This window comes from Bubalus bubalis, chromosome X (assembly GCF_019923935.1).
Source record: "Bubalus bubalis isolate 160015118507 breed Murrah chromosome X, NDDB_SH_1, whole genome shotgun sequence".
Classification (NCBI taxonomy): Eukaryota; Metazoa; Chordata; class Mammalia; order Artiodactyla; family Bovidae; genus Bubalus; species Bubalus bubalis.
In genome coordinates this window covers 753,180-780,977 of record NC_059181.1, presented here as the reverse complement: position 1 = coordinate 780,977, position 27,798 = coordinate 753,180, and the positions used below count along the sequence as shown (strand labels likewise).

The 27,798-nt window shown below is 51.2% G+C and overlaps 1 protein-coding gene and 1 long non-coding RNA gene across 4 annotated transcripts in view; one reads left to right on the top strand and one right to left on the bottom strand.

Annotated features, from left to right (window-relative positions):
• P2RY8 (P2Y receptor family member 8) overlaps positions 1–25,114 on the top strand; it is a 47,195-nt gene extending 22,081 nt beyond the window's left edge. For 2 of the 3 annotated variants that reach the window (XM_006042453.4, XM_044936692.2), the window contains exon 2: positions 22,012–25,114. In XM_006042453.4, the coding sequence (XP_006042515.1) occupies positions 22,054–23,118 (1,065 nt within the window). In that variant the 5' untranslated portion in view covers positions 22,012–22,053 and the 3' untranslated portion in view covers positions 23,119–25,114. Of the gene's footprint in view, positions 1–1,961; positions 2,305–22,011 lie in introns of all 3 variants that reach the window. The other variant, XM_044936691.2, reaches the window with a different exon arrangement.
• A 793-nt stretch (positions 25,115–25,907) lies between these two features.
• Positions 25,908–27,496, bottom strand: LOC123465379. Its single transcript, XR_006640592.1, has 3 exons — positions 27,299–27,496; positions 26,732–26,842; positions 25,908–26,289 (listed from the first exon to the last, which is right to left on the bottom strand). It is a non-coding gene; the product is annotated as an uncharacterized LOC123465379 (long non-coding RNA).
• Positions 27,497–27,798: the final 302 nt, after the last annotated feature.

The window sequence follows — 27,798 nt, the reverse complement described above, 5'->3', positions numbered from 1 at the left end:
GTTCGTCTCTGCTTCCTTTCTGGCCCCGCAGAGAAGCCCAGGCGTGTGGGCAGCCCCTCCTCCCACCCAGTGTGGAACCGTCACTCACTTGCTCAGTCGTGTCTGACTCTTTGCGACCCCATGGGCTGCAGCATGCCAGGCCTCCCTGTCCATCACCATCTCCCAGAGGTTGTTCAAACTCATGTCTATTGAGGCAGTGATGCCATCCAACCATCTCATCCTCTGTCGTCCCCTTCTCCTCCTGTCTCCAATCTTTCCCAGCATCGTGGTCTTTTCCAATGAGTCAGTTCTTCAAATCAGGCATCCAAAGGATTGGAGTTTCAGCTTCACCATCAGTCCTTCCAGTGAACATTCAGGACTGATCTCCTTCAGAATGGACTGGTTGGATCTCCTTGCAGTCCAAGGGACTCTCAAGAGTCTTCTCCAACACCACAGTTCAAAAGCATCCATTCTTCGGCGCTCAACCTTCCTTACGGTCCAACTCTCACATCCGTACATGAAAAACCATAGCTTTGAGTAGACGGACCTTTGTCAGCACAGTGATGTCTCTGCCTTTTAATACACTGTCTAGGTTCATCGTAGCTTTGTTTCCCAGGAGAATTAGCTGTTTTCTGACCTTGTATTGCAGCCCTCTGGCCCTGCAGCTCCCTCTGAGGTTGGTGGCAAACGAGACTTCCTATGGAAGTCCACTGACATCTCCTCTTCCTCATTAAACAGCTTCCAAGCTCTGCCCGTTTCGCATTTACTCATTTCCAGACCCAACTCTTACCGACTGGGGGGCGGGTGGTCATGTCTGACTGTGTATCTCAAAGCACCTGTATTCATTTCGCTCGTAAACCAGACACGGGCTGATGGTCAGTCCATCAGCTAACTCTCAGCAAAGCGCGTTCCAGATGAAAACCAGAATTAAGTTGGCAAGCCCTGAAATGTCCTTCTGGGCTCCCCTCCCCCCGGGTCATCTGGGACCCTCTCCGGGGGACGGGCTCTTTGGAGACCCTTCCTCCAGGCCAGGTCAGATTCACCAGGTTTTCCTTATAGGTTGTGGTGTGTGGTCTGCCCAGCCTGGGAGACCCTCGTCTCTGACCTTCTCCAGCTGAGCTTGCGGGGGTCGGGGGGTATCCAGGCAGGAGACGTGTCTGTTGAGTTTCATGTCTAATACAGACTAGTGCCCAAGAGGGCTCACTATGGTGCCTTCACTTAAAATATCTTTTTCTGGGGGAACGCGAAGCACCTCCTGAGAAATCGCCAAGACGCGCAACTGGGTCTGTGTTCAGTGGCATGCCAGCGAGCTTTTCCATGTTGCCAGGGCTTCCCTGGTGGCTCAGGCGGTAAAGAATCTGCCTGCAAGGCAGAAGACACAGGTTTGATCCGTGGGTCAGGAAGATCCCCTGGAGGAGGGCATGGCAAGCCACTCCAGTATTCCTGCTGGGGGAAATCCCGTAGACAGAGGTGCCCATAGGGTCGCAAAGAGTAGGACGCAAATGAAGCGACGTAGCACGCATACACTGGGGAATCAAGGGTGTGCAGAACTCTCTATATATCTCTGCCTCTATCTCTTCGTCTCTGTGACTTTCTCTGTCTACTGATCTGCTAAGCAGATCTCTCCCACTTCACACAGCTGGCGTTCTGGTTCACCCACGAAGCAAGCCCTTGTGACTCTCACAATATATGCAACCTGCAAAGTCCTATTTCCCGGCAGGTCCGCCGCCCAACCCCCTAGCCCAGGCCAGCTCTTTTTTTTTTTCTTTACACAGTGGCGCTTTACGTTAATTAATGCTTAATTAATGCATCAACTTTGAGTGGCTTCCTGCCTTAGAGACAGAGGCTAAATTTGCAGGTGTGATTCAGACCCGACGGCTGAGGAGTGCAGCTTGACAACGGAAAAAAAAAATTAAAGAACAAAACATTGTCATGCAAAAGAATAGCAGAGGTGGTTTTTTTTTTCTTTCCCCTTTGGGTAGAAAGTGGACTCTGGCTCGTTTGGCGAAGTCTGGAGAGCAGAGAGAAACACATGGGAGTCTGAGAACCCTAGGCTGGGTCGTGGAGAAGACAGATGGAAATCACACACGTGTGGGCATGCAAATGATCTGTGATGCTCTGCGCGCCGATTGTGCAAGTGCGGGACATGTAAACGGGGAACAGAGATAAGAGCCCTGCTCGCGCCTCTGTGCTCAGCCGTCCCGCGATCCGACAGTTCCACTCAGAACACAGAGGGGCGGCCGCCCGGCGCAGTCTGCATCCGCCACCGCGTCTGCACCGCTCCGCCTGCAGAGCAGAGGGGCCTGAGGGGACGCCACACCAGAGGTAACGTCCCGGGGTGACAGAGACAGGGGAGGGACCCTGGAGAACGTGGACTCTTGAGGTCATCAGGTCCCACTTAGAGTGTGGTTCTGGCCTCAGAGTGGCCGGAGGGCCGTGCAAGATGCAAGCGCCCACGCCCGGCGTGGAATAGAGTTCCCGTTACCTCGCCGGCGGGCGGTGGACGTCGGTGTTTTCAGAGCTCAGTCATTCTGATACCCATCAGGTGGCAGCTTGTCCTCAGTGGGGTGTTACTTTACAATTCCCTGACGGGCTTACGACCTGTAACTTCTTTTCCTGTGCCTCTTTGCCGCCTGGACAACTTCTTCGATGAAGCTCTTGGGTCTTTGGCCACCGCTTTTTCAATTGGGTTGTTTATTTTCCTACTGATATTTTAAGAGCTCTTTACATATTGTGGATTCTGGTCTTTTTTTTTTTTTTTTCCCCAGATACGTGTTTTGCAACTATTTTCCCCCAGTCTATGGCTTGTCTTATTTTATGGACAGAGCTGTTGGCAGGGCACATATTTTTGATTTTGACAAAGTCCAGCTTATCTGTGATTTCTTTCATGGATTGTGCTTCTGGGGTTGTGTCTAAGATGCTACAGAGAAACCCCAGTGACAGTTTCGGCCGAGCCAAGAAAAAAGGCATCACCACACACGGGGTAATCTGGGTTTTTCTTCTGCATTCTTGTGTAGAAGTCTTACTGTTTTCTGTTCACATCTGGACTGTGATGCGTTTTGAGTTCATTACTACGAAGGGAGTGAGGTCTGTGTCTAGATTCTTTTTCTTTCGTGCATGTGGATGTGAGTTGCTCCAATATCGTTTTTTGAAGGGTCTGTCTTTGCTCCTTTTTGTCAAAGATCTTTGCTCGTTTTTGCCTTTTTTTTTTTTGCTCCATTATAATGCTTTTGGGGCAAAGATCACTTAAGCACATGGAGAGTGTCTGCCTCTGTAGGCCCTGTTCTGTTGTATTGATCCATTTCTCAACCATATCACCAATGCCTCACTGTCTTTAAAAAAAAATTTTTACCAAAAATATTCCTAAAAGGTCATGATTCTTTTTTTTTTTCCACTTCACTATGGTTGGTGTAAAATAGTGTTTAAGTTACACATGTACAATCTAGTGATTCACAGTTTTTAAAGACAATAGTCCCTTGACATATCGTAAAATATTGGCTGTATTAACTGTGCTGTACAATATGTGTTTGTAGCTTTTTTTTTTGTATCTTCCCCAACACTTGTAAAACTATTTCTTCAGTTTAGTCGCTCAGTCGTGTCCGACTCTTTGCGACCCCATGGACTGCAGCACGCCAGGCCTGCCTGTCCATCACCAGCTCCCAGACTTTGCTCAAACTCATGTCCATCGAGTCGGTGATGCCATCCAACCATCTCATCCTCTGTCGCCCCCTTCTCCTCCGGCCTTCAGTCTTTCCCAGCATCAGGGTCTTTCCCAGTGAGTCAGTTCTTCGCATCAGGTGGCCAAAGTATTGGAGTTTCAGCTTCAGCGTCAGTCCTTCCAATGAATATTCGGGACCAATTTCTCACTGGAGCCTAGTGGCTTTACAATATGGTGTCCGCTTCTCTGCTGTTCGGCAAAGTGAATCAACTATGAAAGTGTTAGCTGCTCGGTCGTGTCTGAGTCTCTGCGACCCCATGGACTCCTCTTGGTTTCTCATTAGTTAATCGATTTTATACATAATATCCTTGTAGCTTATCTTATAGATGAGAGTTTGTGCCTCTTATTCCCCTCCCTCTGAATTTCCCTATCTCGCTTCCCTCCCCGCGCACCATCCTGATGACTGTCATTAATTACTACAGCTTATTACTGTAATACGTCTTGAAGTCAGGTGGTGTCCATGAGCCCATTTTCTCCTTCTCCTTAAGTTGTGTGTTGGCTATTCTGGACTTTTTGCCTCTCGCTAAGGGCTTCCCCGGTGGCTCAGATGGTAAAGAATCTGCCTGCAATGCAGGAGACCGAGGTTCAGTCCCTGGGTCTGGAAGATCCCCTGGAGAAGGGAACGGCAACCCACTCCAGTCTTCTTGCCTGGAGAATCCCATGGACAGAGGAGCCCAGCGGGCTGCTGTCCACGGGGTCGCAAAGAGTCGGACACAACTGAAGGGACTTAGCACATGCATGTAGAGTCTAGAATCACTTGATCAGTATCCGAGTCTCATAAAAGGTGTTAGAATTGCAGGGATGTCTCCAGAGACCCCAGATAGGCAGCTTCAGGTAAGGCTGCCGGCCCCAGCTGGGAAGACAGCAGAGTTCAGATGGGTGAGCGAACTCGGGGACGTCTCAGACACCCCTGCTTCCCGAGAGTTTGACATTTTCCTTCCAGCGTGTTCTCTCAGATCCCATCGTGCGTTTGCTCAGCAGACACGGAACCTCTGCCAAGGGCAGGCGTGGTGACCGTCCCTGTGGGTGATGATACAGTTCCAGCATGGCCTGGGCAACAGAAAACTAGCGAAACGTGGGACTCCCCCAGAGGCCCCGTGTGTGAGACCACGCGCTTCCATGGCAGGGCGAGCGGGTTCCATCCCTGGTTGGGGAACTGACATCCCACCTTCCTCATGGAGCAGTCGTTTTATTTCTTTTCCAAACAAGAAAAAAATTTAAAATAGAAAGAATTTTTTTTAAAAAACAAAAGGAGGAAAAACTTTAGTTACTGGTTACAGAAGGTACTCCTGAGCTAGGTATCAAATATACATGACATAGTGGCAAGATTTTGTAACCTAAAGATAATGATAGAGATAAAAAGGGGATGAGATGGTTGGATGGCATCACCGACTCGATGGACATGAGTCTGAGCAAACTCCAGGAGTTGGTGATGGACAGGGAGGCCTGGCGTGCTGCAGTCCATGGGGTCGCAGGGAGTCAGACATGACTGAGCGACTGAACTGAACTGAAAGATACAAAATATTGAGACTTCCCTGGTGGTTCAGAGGTTAAGACTTTGCCTTCCAGCGCAGGGGGAGTAGGTTCAATCCCTGGTCAGGGAGCTAAATTCCCACATGCCTTTTGGCCAAAAAGCCAAGACGTAAAACAGAGGAAGTATTGGAGCAAATTCCATAAAGCAGACCACTTTTAAAAAAATGCTCCACTTGACAAAATGATCCATATGACACACATCTTTAAAGATGCAAAATGCGAATGCATCTATCAGACGCCACCAACAGAAGTAAAAGCTGCTCATCGTGTACAGAGAACTGCTGGCAGGACGCAGGCCAGAAAAAGAGATTCGATTCAGGGTCGTCCCACAATACACAGGGAGCAAAGCAGAGTTCCGGTGTGGCCCGTGCAAGACCCGAACAGGACAGTGTGGTTTGCAAATATGCACGACTGTATGTAAAGGAGATACCTAATGTCACTGTACTGTATAGCACAGAGAACTCTACCCAGTACTCGGTAACGGCCTAAGTGAAAAAAGGAATCTGAGAAAGGGGGGAGGTACATGTCCACGTGTAGCTGATTCACTTGGCTGTACACCTGAGGGCTACTCCCACATTGTACATCAGCTATATACTCTGATAAAATTGGTTAAAAAGCAGTTGCAAATTTCTGAGGTTGTGATCATATTTGTAATCAAGACAAATACATATATTAATTATAAATATGCATGTGCAGCACGTATAGTCTTTTCTTTCCTTTCTAGCGACTGAAATTCTTTTGTTAATGCGAACATAAACCATTCAGAATAGGAAAAATACTAAAACTTGTGAGGATGGAAAGGCATCAGTTGGGAGATTGGGACAGACAAATACACAGCACTGTATATAGACAGACAGTCAAGAAAGACCTACTGTGCAAAACAGGGAACTCTACCTAATATTCTGTAATAACATATATGCTGAAAGAATCTTAAAAAGAATCTTAATAACCTATATGGGAAAAAACCTTAAAAAGAATCTTAATAACCTATATGGGAAAAGAATCGTAAAATCTTTAAAAAAAATCTTTTAAGAATCTTAAAAATCTTACATATATATATGTAAAACTGATTCACTTTACAACAGAAAGGAGCTCAACATTGTAAATCAACTATGTTTCAGAGAAAAAAAATTTTTATAAAAAAAATTTTTAATAAAAAAAAATGGGAGATTGGGCTTGACAAATATACACTATCGAAATTATGTATAAAATAGATGACCAATGACAACCTAGTGGACAGCACAGGGAACTCCACCCAGGCCTCTGTGGTACCTCGTTCATCAGCCAGACCCCAATATAAAACTAAAAGTTTAAAGTTTGAAAAAAAAAAAAAGAATCAGTAGCCTAAAAACTAAAGCACACATGCTATTCTGTGAATGCAAAAGCCTTATCTTTAACTCGTTGACGATTGTGCAGAGTTTTGATGTGTTTTTTTATATTGTTAGATACCCAAGTAAGTTGGAGAGCAAAAGGAATCATACTCTGTGTTGACTTAAATGGGAAGGAAACCCAAAAAAAGAGGGGATATATGTATACGTATAGCTGATTCACTTTGCTGTACAGCAGAAACTAACCTAACATTCTAAAGCAACCTAGGTGCTGTGCTTAGTCACTCAGTCGTGTCCGACTCTTTGCAACCCCATGGACTGTAGCCTGCCAGGCTCCTCTGTCCATGGGATTCTCCAGGCAAGAATACTGGAGTGGGTCGCCATTTCCTTCTCCAGGGGATCTTCCCAACCCAGGTCTCCTGCGTTGCAGGCAGATTCTTTACCATCTGAGCCACCAGGGAAGCCCAAGAATACTGCAGTGGGTAGCCTGTCCCTTCTCCAGGGGATTTTCCCGACCCAGGGATTGAACCCAGGTTTTCGGCATTGCAGGTGGATTCTTTACCAGCTGAGCCACCAGGAAAGTCCAGTACTGCAATATAAAGCAACTAGATTGCAATAAAAAAAATAATTTAAAAAAAGGCAGTGTAATTTGGTGAAAGAGAGACGCACGGATCAATGGAAACACAATAGCGATCCCAGAAATACATCCGCACGAATATGATCCACTCGATTGTGGGGAAAAAGCTGCTACTATCATGGTGATAAGACAGAGTTGAGTGACCCAAGGGCTGGTCTGGCTCGGTTTGGCAAAGCCATTCCACGGAGGAAGTGCCAGTTGAGAACTCGAGAAAGACACTCAACCCCAGAAAATGGAAGCAGAGACTGTCGAGCTCTGTGGCCCCCATGTGAGGTGTGACTTGAACCCTGGGTGACATGGCACCTCTCACCCCTCAGATGGAAACGATGACGGAGGCTGCTGGGGGACTGTGGTTGTTGACTGCGTGACAGATGAGTGCCCCCTCCCCCCATCCCACCCTTGGTCTATTTTCTGCAACCTCAGGTTGGCGCCGTGTGGGGGAAGGATCTGGTGTGATGGTGGGTCTGTTTCTATTTTTTTTTGGTGGGAAAATGTAGAGAATTGCTATCATTCCATCCTTCAAGAGTCTGGTAGAAATCACCAGTAAGTCCATCTGGACACGGTGCTCTTTTTTTTTGGGCGGGGGGAAGATATTGATTATTGATTCTATTCTTTAATAAACACAGACCGATTACTGGCCTGTTTACCCTTGGCTGTGTCTCAGCAGGTCGTGTCAAGGATGTGGTCCAACCATCTAGGTAATAAAATACGTGGGCATAGAACTCTTCATAGTATCGCTTGATTGTTCTTTCCATGTCTTTGGAAAGGGCAACCCACTCCAGTATTTTTTTTTTAATTCTAATTACTTTTAATGAAAGGATAACTGTTTTACAATATTGTCTTGGTTTCTGCCATATGGCAAGATGAATCAGCCACAGGAATACATACCTTCCTCCCCTCTTGAACCTCCCTCCCCGCGTCGCTTTTCTTGCCTGGAGAATCCCACGGACAGAGGGGCCTGGCCGGCTACAGTCCACGGGGTCGCAGAGAGGCGGACACGACTGAGCGACTAAGCAAGGGGTCTGTAGTGGCAGCCTGTCTCTGGTTTCGGATTTTTGTGACGTGTGTCTTTGTCTCTTTTATTGTTTTTACTGGAGGACAGCTTCTTTGCAATGCTGCCTGTTTCCGGTGTACGGCCAAGTGAATCAGCCGTATGCATACCTCTGTCCCCTCCTTTGTGGATTTTTCTTTCCGTTTAGCTCACTGTGTTAGACAGTAGCTTCTCATTAGTTATCTACTTTATACAGAATATCAGTGGTATATATGTGTCAGTTCCATCTCCCAACTCATCCTACCCACCCTTCCCCAGGTGGTGTCCATATATGTATTCTCTATGTCTCTTTTTGTTTTCTTTTGCCTGACTGGCAGTGTATTGATTTTCTCCACCTCTTCCAAGACCCAGCTCTTGATGTCTTTCTCTTTCCTCTCTTGATTTTCTGTTTTCAGTTTCTCCGCTTTCTGCTCTCACTTTTATTACTTCCTGTGTTTTACTCCCTTGGGATTTAAACGCATCCTCCTGTTCTAATTTCTAAGGTGGAAGTCTCCAGGGTTGGTTTTACATCTATTCTCCTTGCTAACTAACATAACGCATTCAATTTAAAATGAGCGTAGCCTTTGTATCGGAAGCCTGTGTGTGTGTTCGTTGCTCCGTAGTAAACGTGAGTCTTTGACACCCCGTGGACTGTAGCCCTGCCGGGCTCCTCTGTCCATGGGATTCTGCAGGCAAGAACACTGGAGTGGTTTGCCATGCCCTCCTCCAGGGGATCTTCCCGACCCAGGCATCAAACCGGCTGTCCTGCATTGCAGGCAGATTCTGCACCATTTGAACCACAAGCTGGGCTTTGGAAGACGTTATCACAGCCATGTAGAGAAGTGGTTGCACAGGTGTGTCTCTATGGAGTATGGAGTTCAGGCAATGCGTCCGAGTGCCCACAACCTGGGGAGCAAGAGGACATACACTCGCTGAGTATTCAAGTGTGGAAAATGGCAGAGAGACACTGTATATATGTGAAGGAGGTGTTTATAAACACTCAAAGTGAGAAGGTCATGGCAGGCGATGTGTACGGCATGCACGGTAAAACGTCTGCCTGTGTGGGTGAGTGTCGTTGACTAAAACATATAGTCACGACCGGAAATTAATAAGGGAGGTATTTTATTTGGTGGGCATGTTGAGGACTCCGAGCCTGGTGGGGGACAGCATCTCGGTAGCTCTGAGAAAACTGCTCCAAGGAGGCGGGGAGGGGCGGGGGTCAGGCTGTATACAAGTTTGCAACAAAGGGAGCAGGCGGTCTGAACAGCAAAGATCAGGTATCAGTGAAGGAATTGAGCATTCTACGTATGGGAGAATGCAGGCCTCTGGGCTCACTGAATTCATTCATGCCTTCCATATGCACCTCAGCTGTCTTGGCAAATCCTGTTCCTTGTTTACCTTGCTGTTGTTCAGTTGCTCAGTCGTGTCTGATTCTTTGCAACCCCATGGACCGCAGCACGCCAGGCCTCCCTGTCCATCACCAAGTCCTGGAGCTTGCTCAAACTCATGTCCATCAAGTCGGTGATGCCATCCAACCATCCCATCCTCTGTCGTCCCCTTCTCCTCCCGCCTTCAATCTTTCCCAGCATCAGGGTCTTTTCCAGTGAGTCAGTTCTTCGCATCAGGTGGCCAAAGGATTGGAGTTTCAGCTTCAGCATCAGTCCTTCCAATGAATATTCAGGACTGATCTCCTTTAGGATGGACTGGTTGGATCTCCTTGCAGTCCGAGGGACTCTCAAGAGTCTTCTCCAGCACCACAGTTCAAAAGCATGAACTCTTTGGTGCTCAGCTTTCTTTATCGTCCAACTCTCATATCCATACATGAGCACTGGGAAAACCTTAGCTCATGCAGAGGGCAGAATTTGCTGATGGCCGCGACCTTTCTAGTTTGCTGGGATGGGAGGAGATATTCTCATTTCGCAGTGTATGTATGCGAAATGTGTGTTTCACGCACACCGAGACGTGCCTGGAAGGATGCTACAGAGCAGACGTCTCCCACTGACCAGCTATGGGGTGGGCCAGGGCCCTCGAGGGAAAATAAGGCCCAACACTGTTTCTTTTTCATATTTATTTGTTTGGCCATGTCGGGCCTTAGCTGTGACGCTCAGGCTCAGTAGTTAGGGCTTGTGGCTGAGTTGCCCGGAGGCACACGCGACCTCAGTTTCCCAACCAGGGGTCGAACCCACGTCTCCTGCATTGTAAGGCGGATTCCTTTATTTATTTGTTTTTCAAACTGTAAAGTTTTTATTATTGGTGTATAGACAATTAACAATGTTGTGATGGTTTCAGGTGGACAGCAAGGGACTCAGCCTTACATATACATGTATGCACTCTCCCCAAAACTCCCCTCCAACCAGGCTGCCACATGACATGGAGCAGAGTCCCCTGTGCTGGACAGCAGGTCCTTGCTGGTTCTCCATGTTAAACACAGCAGTGTGTCCATGTCCATCCCAGACTCCCTGACTATCCCTTCCCCATCCTTCCCCCTGGATCCATAAGGTTATTACAGAGTATTGAGCAGACTCCCCTGTGCTGGACAGGAGGTCCTTGCTGGTTCTCAATGTTAAACACAGCAGTGTGTCCATGTCCATCCCAGACTCCCTGGCTATCCCTTCCCCCATCCTTCCCCCTGGTGACCATAAGTTCATTTTCCAAGTCTGTGAGCCTCTTTCTATTTTGTAAGTAAATTCATCTGTATCATGTCTTTTTAGATTCCACGTATAAGTGATGTCAAAGATGGTTGCCCTTCTCTGTGTGACTTACTTCACTGAGTAGGAGAATCTCTGGGTCCACCCCTGTTGGTGCGGATGGCTTTATTCCGTTCCTTTTTATGGCTGAGTCATACTCCATTGTGTATACGCACCGCATCGTCTTTCTCCACTCCTCTGTTGGTGGACATCTTGCTTGCTTCCATGTCCTGGCTGTTGTAAACGGCGGTGCTGGGGCGCGTGGATCATTTCAGAGCGTGTTTTTCTCTGCGTGCCTGCCCAGGGCTGAGATGGCTGGATCACACAGTAGGTCTCTGTTTAGTTTTCTAAGGAACCTCCATTCTGTTCTGCGCAGCGGCTGTGCCCACGTACAGCCAACGGTGTAGGTGGGTTCGCCAGGTGGATTCTTAACCCCTGAACCACCAGAGAAGTCCCTCGGTGTGTGTTCACGTCTTTAACTTGTTTTCCCATCTTTAACCTGGGTCAGCGTCCACCAAACGACCCGCGAGGCCGTTGCCCATATCCTCACATCTCTGTCTTTCCTGCAATCTCATCCTTTCAGGCCCTACGTTTTCTTAAAGATTCCTCCCCCTCTTTCGTTTCGCGGGATGATTGCTCTGGCTTTCTGTACTCTATCGGCTAAACTCTGTCTCTTTTCGCTTGTGCGTCTGTTTCCTGGGGCTGCTGGAAGGAAACTGCCTTCCCCCCCACCCAACTGGGAGCAGAGCTTGAACAACACAGATTCAGTGCCTGGAGACCTGAAGTCAAGGTGTGTGTGGGAGGGAGGGTTCCTTCTGAAGGCTGTGGCTAGGAATCTTTTCCACGCCTCCATCCCAGCCTCTGGGCTTCCCTGGTGGCTCGGATGGTAACGAATCCGCCTGCCAACGCAGGAGACACAGGTTCGATCCCCGAGTCAACAAGATCCCCCTGGAGAAGGGAAGAGCAGCCCACTCCAGTGTTCTGGCTTGGAGAATCCCACGGACAGAGGAGCCTGGCGGGGCTATGGTCCACGGGGTCGCAAAGGGTCGGACACGACTGAAGAGACTAAAACTTTCACTTGTCACTTTGTCTCAGCTTCTGGTGTTTCCTGGCCCATTCTTGGCGTTCCTTGGCTTGTTGAAGCATCTTCTCCACCTCTGCCTCCATTTCTGCCCGGCCGTCTCCCTCCTTCTGCCCAATGCCTCCCTGCATTTTTAATATTTATCTCCTTTTTGCTGCATTGTGTGTTAGCTCTGGCACACAGGGTCTCCATTGCAGCTCAAGGGCTCCAGGCTGCTCAGACTCTAGCTGATGTCTGAAGGCTCAGTCCTGTGGCTCGCAGGCCGAGTTGCCCCAAGGCACGTGAAATCTTAATTCCCCCACCAGGGATCGAACCTGTGTCTCCTACCTCGGAAGGCAGATTCCCAACCCTTGTACCGCTAGGGAAATCCCCCTAAACATCCCCTTTTTATAAGGACACCAGTCATAGCAGACACGTTTCTCCTCTCGCTCCAGTAAGACCTCAGTCGCTTCAGTTGTGTCCAACTCTCTGCAACCCCATGGGCTGCAGCCCGCTAGGCTCCTCTGTCCATGGGATTCTCCAAGCAAGAACACTGGAGTGGGTTTCCATGCCCTCCTCCAGGAGATCTTACCAACCCAGGGATTGAACCCGCATCTCTTGCATTTGCAGGCAGGTTCTTTACCCACTGAGCCAACTCGGAAGTCCAGATGGACCTCACGTGAACCTAAAAGAATTACATCTGCAAAGACACACCCCCTCTCCCCGCCTTGGAACGAAGGCGACCCTTTTACATACAGCGAGTTAGAGCTTCAGCCTGAACTTAAAAGGGGGAGACACAATTCACCCGTGACAGCCACAGAGTTTCCGGCATCTTTTCTGTGTCACCCCCATGGTCAACCAGAAAACCCATCGCAGCTTCCTCTCCTGGGCAGGTTCACAAGCATCGTCCGGGGCCTCGGGTCAAGGGCAAGAGGGCAGGATCTCCCACACGAGGCTGACGACGCACCCCTTCCCCGGCAGGCAGTGGCCCAAATGTCTGGGCATGATGGTCAGATTCCAAAGCGGCCTTGTGTAGCTCCCACCTCTCCATGATTTGACACTTGGAAAGTCTTCTGTCCACGCTCGTGACTCAGCCCTGATGCTGGCGGGGACCTGGCTGGACTCAACTAGAACCCTCCCCTCCGGGATGCACTGAGGTCTGAACAGCTCTTAGAGGTCTTCTCCTTGATGCCTAAAGTGGGGGCCAGCAAAGATGTACCCACATCCTGACTCCCTGGAACCCATGAGTGGGGGGAACAGTGTGATCTCTGCGGATGTCATGAAGGGAAGGGCCTAAGATGAGGCCCTCCTGGATTCTGAGCTGTGCTGTGCTCAGTCACTCAGGCGTGTCTGACTCTCTGCAACCCCATGGACTGTAGCCCACCAGGCTCCTCTCTCCATGGGATTCTCCAGGCCAGAATACCGGAGTGGGTTGCCATGCCCTCCTCCAGGGGATCTTCCCGATCCAGGGATAGAACCCAGGTCTCTCCCACTGCAGGCAAATTCTTTACCATCTGAGCCACCAGGGAAACCCAAGAATAACTGGAGTGGGTTGCCATTCCCTTCCCCAGGGGATCTTTCCCACCCAGAAATCAAACCCAGGTCTCCCGCAATGCAGGTGGATTCTTTACCAGCTGAGCCACCAAGGAAGCCCCCTCCTGGATGCGGGTGGCCCTAAACGCAATGACAAGTAACCTTCCACAAAGTTCATCAGTCAGTGACTCTAAGATATTTTTTTAAATCCTGCCAATAGATGATGGGCACCTACATAAAGATTCTGGATATTATAAAATAATTAGCCTCCAATTAAAATAAATAAATTAATTGAAAAAGCAATGCCCAAAAAAAGATTCTCTAAAGATGAGTGCATTAACTATCATGATCGAATTTCAGAAGAAATCCACCTGTTGTTTGCTGAGTTATTTATAGGGCTATAGCTCAGTGGGGTGGTGTAGTGGGCTGAAGGCTGCCCCCCTAAGATTCATGCCCACTCAGAAACTCAGGCCAGGCATTATTAGGAAACAGGGTCTCTGCAGAGGTGACAGAATGAAGGGTCTGAAATGAGGTCCTCCTGGATGGGGGTGGCCCTAAACCCAGGGACAGGGTCCTTACAAGACAGCGAAGAGGAGAGACACGGACGCAGAGGAGAAGCTACGTGGAGATGGAGGCAGAGACGGGAGGGAGGCGGCCACCAGCCCAGGGACGGACGCCTGGAGCCCCCAGAAGCTGGAAGAGTTGGAAGGACCCTCCCCTGGAGCCTCTGCAGGGAGCTCAGCCCTGGGACTCCTTGACCTCCAGGGCTGGGGAAGGATAGCTGTCTATTGTCACTAGTCCCCCAGTTTGTGGTCTTCTGTTAAGACAGTCCAGGACACCCCCCAGTTACTGGTCTAGCTAGTATTTATGGACACACCCCAGCTGACAGCGTGCTTTGCCGTTGCTGAGTCCCTTGGCCCCACGACCACCCTCAGAGGGTGAGTCTCTATCCGTGATATGACAGATGAGGACTTTGAGGGTCTGGGTGGGCAGGACTTCACAGCCTGCCTTTTCCCAACCCTTCCTGCACCAGGCAGCTGTGAGCTCCGTGTGGTTAAGTCATCCCAGGATCCTCGACCCAGGATTCAAACCTGGGCCTCCTGGGCCAGGAAGATCCCCTGGAGGAGGGCATGGCAACCCCACTGCAGTGTTCTTGCCTGGAGAATCCCATGGACAGAGGAGCCTGGTGGGCTACAGTCCGTGGGGTCACAAAGAGTCGGACATGACTGAGCGACTAAACAGCAACATCCCGGGAGTGACAATTCTGTGGACCGCAAGGCAGCATCAATATGGAGTCTGTGATGTCACCAGCTCTCTGAAGCGGTGGCCTCTGAATGCTTTGGGGCTGAGGTTTCCAGAGCTGCCCCCACAAAGCACCACGACTTGGGTGGCATAAGACCCCCAAGAAACCCAGAAAAGAGGCCAGCCCACACTGGCACAGAGCTGGGTCATGTTTCCTTTTGGTCCAGACCCTCCAGTCCCTGTGTGATCTCAGCCCCAGGAGAACCTCCCGGTGCTTGCGAATTTTCAGCTGTTGTTGTTGAAATGATTCAGGGGAGGTCCTTAAAGAGCAGTCATCCCTTTGACTCTGGGCTGTTTTTAACCCACCCCACCCGAGTAAGACCCACCTCAGAAGAGACAGAAGGACCACTGTCCTGAGTATCTCTGACCTTCAGATGGTGGGGAGTGGAGTCCTGGGCTTGCTTTAAGTGTTAGCAGCTAGGTATGCATGGATGGATGAGTAGCTGAATGGATAAGTGAGTGGATAGATGGATGGATGGATGGGTGGATGAATGGATAAGTGAGTGGATGGATGTATGGATAGATGGATAGGTGGATGGATGGGTGGATGGATGATAAGTGAGTGGATGGATGGATGGATGATGGATGGATAGATGGGTGGATGGATGCATGGATTGATAAATGAGTGGATGGATGGTTGGATGGATGGGTAGATAAGTGAGTGGGTAGATGGATGGATGATGGGTGGATAAACGGCATGTGGTCTATTCACACAGTGGAATATGACACAGTTGTGAAAAAAGAGTGAAGTTCTGGCACAGGCTACAGCGTGGCTGGACCCTGAACACACACTGCTCAGTGAGAAAAGCAGACACAGAAGGACACGCAATGTGTGATTCCACTGATACGAAACGTCCTGAACAGGCAAATCCACAGACTCAGAAGGCACACCAGGGGCTGGGAAGACGTGGGAACTCTTAAGGGTACAGCATCTCCTTTTGAGGGGGATGGACATGTCTGGAACCAGACAGAGATGATGGTCGTGAAGGCTTGTGAGCCCTGCTCTGTACCACAGAACCCTCCACTTTCAGCATGGCATGATAGGTGAATCTGAGCTCCAGGTTTTAAACGTGTATCTGGGGAAGGGATGGCCATGGCGTGCAGGGCTTCTTTTCAAGACAATGAGGACGTTCTGGGATTGCGTGATGGGGCTGGTTGCTTCTCTTTGAAAATATACAAAAAACCACTGTACTGTCTCTGGAGCTCAGATGGTCAAGAATCCGCCTGCAATGCAGAAGACGCAGGTTTGATCCCTGGGTCAGGAAGACCCCCTGGAGGAGGGCATGGCTGCCCATTCCGGTATTCTTGCCTGGAGAATCCCATGGATGGAGGAGCCTGGAGGGCTACAGTCTAGGGAGTCACAGAGAGTCGGACACAACTGAGGGGCTAACGCCCGCACCGCTATGTCGACTTTGCAGAGGTGACCTTGATGATGTTTTCCTGGTGGCTCTGTAAAGCCGTTAAAAAGAGAGGTCGACGGGGATGGGGGGTTCCCAGGAGCCAAGGATGCACGGGCAGCAGCTCTGTGCAAGCTTGTGTGTGATGCCTGCGTGTAGCTTCCTGCAGAACGTCCGCCCCACTCTGCACCCTGCGGCCCCCAAGCCCGCAGGCTGCCCCGTGCCTCTGGCAAAGAGTCGCCTCTGCCTGCCCAGCACCCCGGGGACCGTCTTGTGGTCACCAGCAACTGTTTCTGGCTCATTTCACGCCACTTCCATCCCTCACCCCCGGGCCTCCGCCCCGCCCGCGGCTTTGGGAGCCGGCCGCATCTGTTAGATGTGATTTCTTTATGAATCAGCAGTGCGTCGCCGTGCTGCAGGGGAGGGGGCTGCCTGCCCGGTCCCCGAGACGGGCACAGGTGAAAGCTTGGGGGGGCCCCCGGGGGGCTGGTGGTGGTGGTGTGGTGGGGGGAGGCGGCAGCTTCAGGGTGCAGACAGAGGCCTCCCGGACGCCCACGTGGCTTCTCTGCGGGGGCCAGCCGCTGTGTTATGCAAATGGAGTCTCTTTTGAAGCTCCCACCGGGAGGTTACGACAGATCCGGGGGAAGGAAGGGGGGAGTCATCACTGGGCAGAGGTGGAAAAGTGTGTTAGCTGCTGACTTGTAGTCCGACTCTGCGACCCCGTGGACTGTAGCCCCGCCAGGCTTTTCTGTCCGTGGGATGCTCTGGACAAGAATACTGGAGTGGGTTGCCATGCCCTCCTCTAGGGGATCTTCCCCAGCCTGGGATGGAACCCAGGTCTCCTGCACTGCAGGCGGATTCCTGACCATCTGAGCCCCCAGGGGAGCCCCCAGCAGGCTCCCTGCCCCCCAATGCCACTCGACGGGGGAGGCTGGGCTTTCTGTCTCCAGCTCTGTGCACCCCCCATCTTCTCAGATTCCCCCCACCTCCCCCCACGACTGTGGACACGCAGTAGCCTCCAAGTCACCCCCAGCCACATCCCCTCCCCGAGTTTCCCTTTCCCCTGCAGATCAGAGACCTCTATCCTCTCCACCGTACCCCCTCACGTGGCCTCCACGTGTGATCCTGAGACATTTGGGACCTTTTGCTCCTGAACCCCAAAGATGCATGGAGGTTGGGGGTCATGAGGTGTGGAGTTGCACCCCACACACACCACAACTGTACGCTCGCACCTGGCCGCGAGCTAGTGGTGCGGAAAGTTTCCAACTCAAAGTGAAACCAGGGTCATTTTTAAATGGGTTTGAGGAACCTCGTTCGGCGCACCCCCACCGCAGATGTTACATCTCCTGTGGAGGAACAGACAGATGCCCCGGGGCGCCAGGGTCCGAGAGGGGAGCTGCAATGCCATGGGCTTTGAAGGGCCATGTGCTGGCTTCCTTGGCGACTCAGGGACCATGGTTCCTGCCAACAGACACCCCGTGGATGGACACCCTCCCCGGACCGCACCAGCAGGTGTCCAACTGCCAGGCGCACGTGAGCCGGGGGGCGTCTTCCGGGCCTGAGCTATAACGGGGCTGGCACCCGGTTGCCCAGCTGAGCCCCACGCCCTGATTTCTGGAGCCCTGATATCAGGCACACATACACACACACACACACACACACACACACACACACGGTGAAAAACAGAAGTGACAGCTTCAGCCATGGGAAAAAGAGCAACTTCATCAGGTGGCTGAGACAGTGAAGAATCCACCTGCAATGCAGGATCAAACCCAGGTTTGATCCCTGGGTTGGGAAGATCCCCCGGAGGAGGGCATGGCTTGCCTGCAAAAACCCTGTCGACAGAGAAGGCTGGCAGGGTACAGTCCATGGGGTTGCAGAGTCGGATGCGACTGAATGGACTGAGCAAAGAGGTAACAAAACCATCCCCCAGACTTTGAAAGAACCAACAGAAATGAACTGCGAGCTGCCTTTGGGTTGCATTTACATAAGAAGTTACAAAGAAAGTGACCCTTGGAACCCACTGTGTCCAGAAGGCGGAGGGCAGGCAGCCCCAGGAACTGCTTCTCCCCTGGGCCCTGGGCCCCTTTCTCTGTGTGAGTCTGAGGGGCCAGCCAGTCACGAGCAAGGTGCTCCGGGGACTTGTCTGTTTTGAGCGGGGAGGAAGGTCAGCAGGAAAAAACAGAAGTTCAAGAGTGCAAGTTTCAGGTTCCAGCAGCAGGAGGAGTCAGCTCAGAACTCACTGTCTCCAGCAGGCTGGCACTTCCAGTCAGGCTGCAGGGCCTCTTACCACCCCACGCTAAGTCATTCAGTCGTGTCTGATGCTTTGCGACCCCATGGACTGTAGCCCACCAGGCTTCTCTGTCCATGGGATTCTCCAGGCAAGAATACTGGAGTGGGTTGCCATTTCCTCCTCTAGGGGATTTTCCCAACCCAGGGATCGGACTGGGCCCTCCCGCACTGCAGGCAGACTTTTTGGCATCTAAGCCACCAGAAAAGCCCACAATTGAATACACATGTGTTTATATATATGCATACACATGCATGTATATACCAGGTTTATATCTGTGTGTTATGTATAGACACACACACATATATACATGCAGTGGGCTTCCCAGGCGGCACCCGTGGTAGAGAACCCATGTGTCAACTTAGGAGACCTGGGTTCAATCCCTGGGTCAGGAAGATCCCCTGGAGGAGGGCATGGCAACTCTCTCCAGTACTCTTGCCTGGAGAATCCCACGGACAGAGGAGCCTGGTGGGCTACGGTCCAGAGGGTCACAAAAAAGTCAGACACCAGTGCAGTGACTAAGAATGCATACATGCAGTATGGTGTGTGTGTATATATATCACATATATAGATACATACATGCAGTGGGCTTCCCTGCTGGCTCAGGTAAAGAATATTCTGCAGACAAAGACTCCGCCTGCAGTGTGGGAGATCTGGGTTCCACCCCTGGATTGGGACGATCCCCTGGAGAAGGGAAAGGCTACCCACTCCAGTATTCTGGCCTAGAGAATTCCATGGCCCAAAGAGTCAGACACGCCTGAGTGACTCTCACTTTTTTCACATACATGCAACATGGTGTGTGTGTATATATGTCACACACATATGTATACATGTCCACATATATACATGTATACATGCAATATGGTATGTGTGTGTATATCACACATATATACATATATACATGCAATATGGTATGTGGGTATATACATGACATATATACAGACAATATGGTGTGTGTCATATATATATACATATATACATGCAATATGGTGTGTGTGTGTATATCACATATATATACATATACACATACAGTATGGTGTCTGTATATATATCACATATATATATACATATATACATGCAATATGGTGTGTGTATACATATCACATACATATATATGCAATATGGTTTGTGTGTATATATCACATATATATACATATATACAGGCAATATGATGTGTGTGTCACATATATATACATATTTACATACAATATGATGTGTGTGTCTATATCACATATATATACGTATATACAGACAATATGGTGTGTGTGTCATATATATATATATACACATGCAACATGGTGTGTGGGTAATATATCACATATATGCATGCAATATGTGGGGGTCAAGTATATATATACATGTGTACATGGTATATGGTGTGTGTATATATATCACATATATATGCATATATACATGTAATATGGTGTGTGTGTCACATATATATACATTCAGTTCAATTCAGTTCAGTCGCTCAGTCGTGTCCGACTCTCTGTGACCCCGTGAATCACAGCACGCCAGGCCTCCCTGTCCATCACCATCTCCCGGAGTTCACTCAAACTCATGTCCATCAAGTCGGTGATGCTAGCCAGCCATCTCATCCTCTGTCGTCCCCTTCTCCTCCTGCCCCCGATCCCTCCCAGCATCAGAGTCTTTTCCAATGAGTCAACTCTTCGCATGAGGTGGCCAAAGTCCTGGAGTTTCAGCTTTAGCATCATTCCTTCCAAAGAAATCCCAGGGCTGATCTCCTTCAGAACGGACTGGTTGCATCTCCTTGCAGTCCAAGGGACTCTCAAGAGTCTTCTCCAACACCACAGTTCAAAAGCATCAATTCTTAGGTGCTCAGCTTTCTTCACAGTCCAACTCTCACATCCATACATGACCACAGGAAAAACCATAGCCTTGACTAGACAGACCTTTGTTGGCAAAGTAATGTCTCTGCTTTTGAATATGCTATCTAGGTTGGTCATAACTTTCCTTCCAAGGAGTAAGCGTCTTTTAATTTCATTGCAATCACCATTTGCAGTGATTTTGGAGCCCCCCAAAGTAAGGTCTGACACTGTTTCCACTGTTTCCCCATGTATTTCCCATGAAGTGATGGGACCAGATGCCATGATCTTCATTTTCTGAATGTTGAGCTTTAAGCCAACTTTTTCACTCTCCTCTTTCACTTTCATCAAGAGGCTCTTTAGTTCCTCTTCACTTTCTGCCATAAGGGTGGTGTCATCTGCATATCTGAGGTTATTGATATTTCTCCTGGCAGTCTTGATTCCAGCTTGTGCTTCTTCCAGCCCAGCGTTTCTCATGATGTACTCTGCATAGAAGTTAAATAAGCAGGGTGACAATATACAGCCTTGATGTACTCCTTTTCGTATTTGGAACCAGTCTGTTGTTCCATGTCCAGTTCTAACTGTTGCTTCCTGACCTGCATACAAATTTCTCAAGAGGCAGGTCAGGTGGTCTGGTATTCCCATCTCTTTCAGAATTTTCCACAGTTCATTGTGATCCACCCAGTCAAAGGCTTTGGCATAGTCAATAAAGCAGAAATAGATGTTTTTCTGGAACTCTCTTGCCTTTTTCACGATCTATACATGCAATATGGTGTGTGTGTATGTATCACATATATATATACACATATACACATACAATATGGCATGTGTATATATATGTCACATATATAGATATCTACATGCAATATGGTGTGTGTGTGTGTATATCACATATATAGATATAGACATATACAATATGGCATGTGTGTATATATCACATATATATACATATATACATGCAATATGGTGTGTGTCAAGTATATATATATACATGTGTACATGGTATATGGTGTGTGTGTATCACATATATATATACATATATATGCAATATGGTGTGTGTGTATATATCACATATATATACATATATACATACAATATGTGTGTGTATATATATCACATATATAGATATATACATGCAATATGGTGTGTGTATCACATATATATAATATATACATGCAATATGGTGTGTGTCACATATATATACGTATATACATACAGTATGGTGTGTGTGTATATATCACATATATATATATACATATATACATGAAATATGGTGTGTGTCAAGTATATATATATACATGTGTACATGGTATATGGTGTGTGTGTATATATCACATATATATATACATGCAATATGGTGTGTGTCAAGTATATATATATACATGTGTACATGGTATATGGTATGTGTGTGTATATATCACACATATATATACATATATACATGCAATATGGGGTGTGTGTGTATATCACATATATACACATATACACATACAATATGGTGTGTGTGTCACATATATATATGTAATGTGTGTGTCTATATCACACGTGCATATACCATAGGACATCAGCGCTCCCGCGAACGTGTGTGTGCACCCGTGACGCTCCCGTGTGTCCGCCCCTCTCCCAGGACAGCCCGTCCTCCGGCGCCTCTCACCTGCCCGGTACCCCCCCCTTCCCTCCTTGTCTTGCAGATCGGCACCCCGTATCCCGAGGCCACCCTCAACGGCCGCAGCATGGACGTGAACATGACGCGCCCGGACAACGCCACCATCCTGATGCTGCGCGACCCGGCCATCGCGGTGGTGCTGCCCGTGGTGTACTCGCTGGTGGCGCTGGTGAGCATCCCGGGCAACCTGTTCTCGCTGTGGGTGCTCTGCCGGCACATCGGGCCCAAGACGCCGTCGGTCATCTTCATGATCAACCTGAGCGTCACGGACCTCATGCTGGCCTGCGTGCTGCCGTTCCAGATCTACTACCACTGCAACGGCAACCACTGGGTGTTCGGCGTGCTGCTCTGCAACGCCGTCACCGTGGCCTTCTACGCCAACATGTACTCGTCCATCCTCACCATGACCTGCATCAGCGTGGACCGCTTCCTGGGCGTCGTGTACCCGCTGGCGTCCGCACGCTGGCGCCGCCGCCGCTACGCGCTGGCTGCGTGCGCCGCCGCGTGGCTGCTGCTGCTGGCGGCGCTGTCCCCGCTGGCGCGCACCGACCTCACCTACGCCGTGGACGCGCTGGGCATCGTCACCTGCTTCGACGTGCTCAAGTCCAACATGCTGCCCAGCGTGGCCATGTGGGCCGCCTTCCTCTTCACGCTCTTCGTCGTGCTCTTCCTCATCCCCTTCGTGGTCACCGTGGCCTGCTACACCGCCACCATCCTGACGCTGCTGCGCTCCGCCGACCGCCACGGCCGCGCGCAGCGGCGCCGCGCCGTCTCCCTGGCCGCCGTGGTGCTGTTCGCCTTCGTCGCCTGCTTCGCCCCCAACAACTTCGTGCTCCTGGTGCACATGGTCAGCCGCCTCTTCCTGGGCCGCAGCTACTACCACATCTACAAGCTCACGCTCTGCCTCAGCTGCCTCAACAACTGCCTGGACCCCTTCGTCTACTACTTCGCGTCCAGCGAGTTCCAGCTGCGCCTCCGCGACTACCTGGGCTACGGCCCGCTGCCCGCCGCCGACAGCCCCGACAGCCGCCACGAGAGCCTCTTCTCCGGGCGGACCCTGTCCGCGCGCTCCGTGGACGGGCAGGAGGCGCCCGAGAGGCCCAGCGTGAAACGGCAGGAGAGCGTGTTCTGAGACAGGCACCCCTCATCGCGAGTGGAGCGGGGGGCGTTGAAGGACAGCAGGCGTCTTTGGGGCCTGTTTTCCGTCACTCTGGCTGCGCTGGGATTCAGCCGGACCACGCTGGACGGGAGCCTTCTCTGCCTGCCGCCTCCCCGCCGACCGCCCCCAGCCACAGCAGGTCCTCCTGGGGTCTGCGGTGGTTCCTGGCCTGACCCCTGCGATCCTTTGAGGACCGGGCGAGACCAGCGAGCACACGAACCCGCAGCAGCCCCCCGCAGCTGTGAGGTTTTGAAAAGATGATGGACCGCAGTTCCTGGAGCGCCGGGGATGCTGAGACAGCAGGTCGTCAGGCTCTGCCTGAAATAACCTCTGTGCATGACAGGGAGAAGCATAGGATAAGTTCAGGGTTCCCTCGGGGGGGGGGGGGGGGGGGATGGAGAAGAAAACAGCTCTGAAGCCTGTAAGGTGACACCTGGCAGGGGCCAGTGGGGAGGGGCTCAGGGAGACCCCCAGGGCAGGGTGGCTGCAAAGCAGGTGACATCCCCCCCATCAGACCTCAGAGATGTTGGTGGGATTGTGAGCCGATGTTAACGCGAGCAGTTGGTCCCCCGACGTCATTGCTTGGGAATGAGAACCACACACGCGTGTGGCGGAGTGGATGGTGTCCCAACCCTGCAAATCCACGTCTGCCCGGAATATCAGAGTGTGACCTACAGGATCAGGGTGGCCCTAGACCCCGTGACAGGGTCCTTAAAAGACACCAAAGAGGAGAGACACGGACACAGAGGAGAATCCACGTGGACATGGAAGCAGAGATGGGAGGGAGGCGGCCACCAGCCCAGAGACTGACGCCCGGAGCCCTCAGAAGCCGGAAGAGGCGGGGAGGACCCTCCCCTGGAGACTCTGCAGGGAGCTCAGCCCTGGGACACCCTGACCTCAGACGCGTGGTCCCCGGGACTAGGGGAGGATGGATGCCTGTCTGGGGCGTTAAGCCCCTCATTTATACAACCGTCACGGCTGCCCTAGGAGACCCCTACAGTCTGCAATTCTGAGACTGGGCCTCTGGCCACTGGCCGGGTGATTCTAGGGGTCGCAGTGCCTGATGCTGGCTCCCGGGGCGGGACCTGCATAGGGCAGTCCATGCTCTTGGCGAGGAGAAGGACTCGCCTGGGGGTCCCATCCATCCCCATCCCCACCATGGGAGCCCCACACAGAGGACAGTGTCCAAGCCAGTCTGCAGTGTTTGCACAGGGCAGAGACCCACCGTTTGCTGCTTTCAGAATGCGGGCCAGACACACCCCCCGCCCGAGAAAGGACATGCGCCCACCGGTGGCTGGAGAAGGGCCGGCTTCAAGGACTCGTATCGCCCCAGGATGGTGTGTGGTCCACACGCTCTTCCCAACTGTTCCCCGAGCCAAGCCCCTAGAAAGTCAGGTCGCCACGACAACAGTCCGGAGGCAGAAAAAACCCTGACCCAGCAAGACAGTGGCAGCCACGTCCTGGGCGTGGGCTTCCAGCGTCTGACTCTAAAAAGCTGTGAAAAACCTCAAACCACCCTCACGGAACCGTCTTCTTGCTGAGCTGAGAACAAGCATCACCATTTGAATTCGGAGGAAGCCAGTCTAAGCAATAACGCTGCCCCTCACCACCCCCAACCCCCAGTCCTCAATGGGTGTGACGTCCATCCAGCCTTTGGGTCCCAGAGAGCTCAGGTCACATTTCGTCACCATCTTCACCAACAGTTCGTTGTCCAGCCCCTCAGGGTCACGGACATCTCCCTGATTTCTGCGTCCCAAGGACTCCCAGTTCCACTGAAGTTGCCCAGTATCCAACAGCATCTTCAGGGAACCGTCAGCCTTTCTGAGGGGTGCCTGTCGGATCACTGAAAATCCCAGGGCTGAATTTCCTTCTGTTTCAGCACGTTAATAATATTGTTCTTGTTCAGTAGCTCAGTCGTGTCCGACTCTGCGACCCCATGGACTGCAGCACACCAGGCTTCCCTGTCCTTCACCATCTCCCGGAGTCTGCTCAAACTCATGTCCATCGAGTCAGTGATGCCATCCAACCATCTCCTCCTCTGTCATCCGCTTCTCCTCCCGCCTTCAATCTTTCCCAGCATCAAGGTCTTTCCCAAAAAGCCAGCTCTTCGCGTCAGGTGGATAGAGTGTGACATCTCTTTTCTCGAACCTGTTTTAAAACACCCACACTGAAGGCATGCGGTTTGCTGGAAATCGTCAGACGAAGACATTGATTTATTGTTTTTTCCCAGTGTCTGCTGTGTCTTTGGAAACCTGTGATCCTGCCATTTCACTGACATTTCTCAGAGCTGTTAAAAAGCCTCAAGAGCAGGAATGCATGTAAATGAAGAAACTGCATGGGAGTCCCTGAGGGGGACGGAGTATGTCCGATGGAATGACTGCTTAGGGTCTCGATGCTTTGTTGGCAACTGCTCTTTAAATCCAGAACTTGTTCAAAATAAACCATCTTTTTTTTTTTTTTCCTAAGCAAGATGTTTGTTTTAACCTAGCAATGAAGAGTTTATCCTAACTCCACACGGGTGCACGTGTGCTAAGTCGCTCAGCCGTGTCTGACTCTTGGCGTGTAGACCCATGGACTACAGCCCGCCAGGCTCCTCCGACCATGGGATTCTCCAGGCAAGAATACTGGAGTGGGTGGCCACGTCCTCCTCCAGGGGATCTTCCCAACCCAGGGATTGAACCCAGGTCTCCCACATTGCTGGCGGATTCTTTACCATCTGAACCACCAGGGAAGCCTGATATATAGCATATTCCATGATATACCATATATATATATATATATATAGGGGCTTCCCTGGGGGTGCAGTGGTAAAGAATCTGCCTGCAAGGCAAGAGACCCGGGTTCTTATATACAGTCACATGAACACAAAGATATGTATTAGTTTAAATATACGTGGTATGAATTAGTCAGGGGTCATTTTGCTTCTTAGCACTGGGGGCAGGGGCTGCCCCTGGCATGTGGTGGGGGGAGACCAGAGCTGTTCCACACCCCACAGTGCCCAGGACGCCCCCCATAGAGACTCGTCCAGCCCTAGACGGCGGTAGGGCAGAGACCCTGACCAGACATGACTCTTACCTACTTAATCTGTCATCTCTCATTATCTACGTATGTATCCATCCATCCGTCAGTCAGATCTGTTGGTTTCTATAGTATAAATAAATAAAGTGTAGTATCCATCCATCCATCCATCCTTCATCTATCTATCCATTCATCCATCCATCCATCCAGTCTATCTATCCATCCATCCATCATATCTATCTATCCATCCATCCATCGTATCTATCCATTCATTCATCCATCATATCTATGATCTATTTATCCATTTATCCATCATATCTATCATCTATCTATCCATACATCATATCCACCCATCCATCATATCCATCCATCCATCATATCTACCCATTCATCCATCCATCCAATCCATCCATCCATCCATCCATCATATCTATCCATCATCTATTTATCTATCCATCCATCCATCATATCCATCATATCTATCCATCCATCCATCATATCTATCCATCCATCCATCCATCCATCTATCCATCCATCCATCACATCTATCCATCCGTCCATCACCCACCTCTCCAGCCCTGTCCAGCCGGGGCACTCAGTGAGGGGTGATTCAGTCCCCCGGTGGACAGGACGCGTGCGGACGTCCGGATTGTCACCATTAGTGGGCACCTACTGCCATCTAGTGGACACAGACCAGAGCCGCTACTGAATGCGCTGCAGCCGCCCAGGGCAGCCCCACGAAAATGCATGATCCGGCCCCAAGGGTCAGTAGTGCTTAGGCTGAGAAGGGCCCGCACTCCCAGCGCAGGCCGGGGGCCTTTATCTCCGCAGACCCCCCACTGCACTCTGGGGACCACCATCTGCACCGACCACTGCGCCCCGAAAACCCTCATCTCCACACACCCACACTGCTTTCCCGGGAGCTCCATGTGCACAGACCACCGCGCCCCGAGATCCCCCCCATCTCCACACACCCGAACTGTATTCCGGGGACTCCATCTCCGCCCCCATCAAGCCCCGGGGACACCCGTCTCCGCACCCATCGAGTCCCGGGGACCCCCATCTCCGCCCCCATCAAGCCCTGGGGACCCCGGTCTCCGCACCCATAGAGCCCCGGGGACCCCCGTCTCCGCACCCATAGAGCCCCGGGGACCCCCATCTCTGCCTCCATCAAGCCACGGGGACCCTCTGCCTCCATCAAGCCACGGGGACCCTCATCTCTGCGTTCCCAAGATGCCTGGCGGGCTCTGGGGCCCGCCCCCCGCCCGAGCTTGGCAGGAATCCCCAGCTGCTGGGGGCGGGGCGAGCTGGAGGTGGGGCTTCGAGGATGGGGCGGGGCTTCGTTCGCGGGCTGCACGGAAGCGCCGCCGGAGCCCCACCTGCCTCGGGGGAGGGCGGGGCCTTGCGCGGAGAGGCCTGGGCGTGGCTCCAACGGCCGGGGCGGGGCTTCGCTGGTGGCCGGCCTGGAGCGAGCTTTCATTGGTAGTGAGGCCGGGCCGTGGGCGGGCAGAGGCGGGGTTTCGTTGGTGGTGCGGCCTGGGCGAGGTCCTCCTTGGTGGTGAGGTCCGGCCGTGGGCTGGCCTGGGGCGGGGCTTCGTTGGTGGCAAGACTTGGGCGTGGCTCCAACGGACGGGG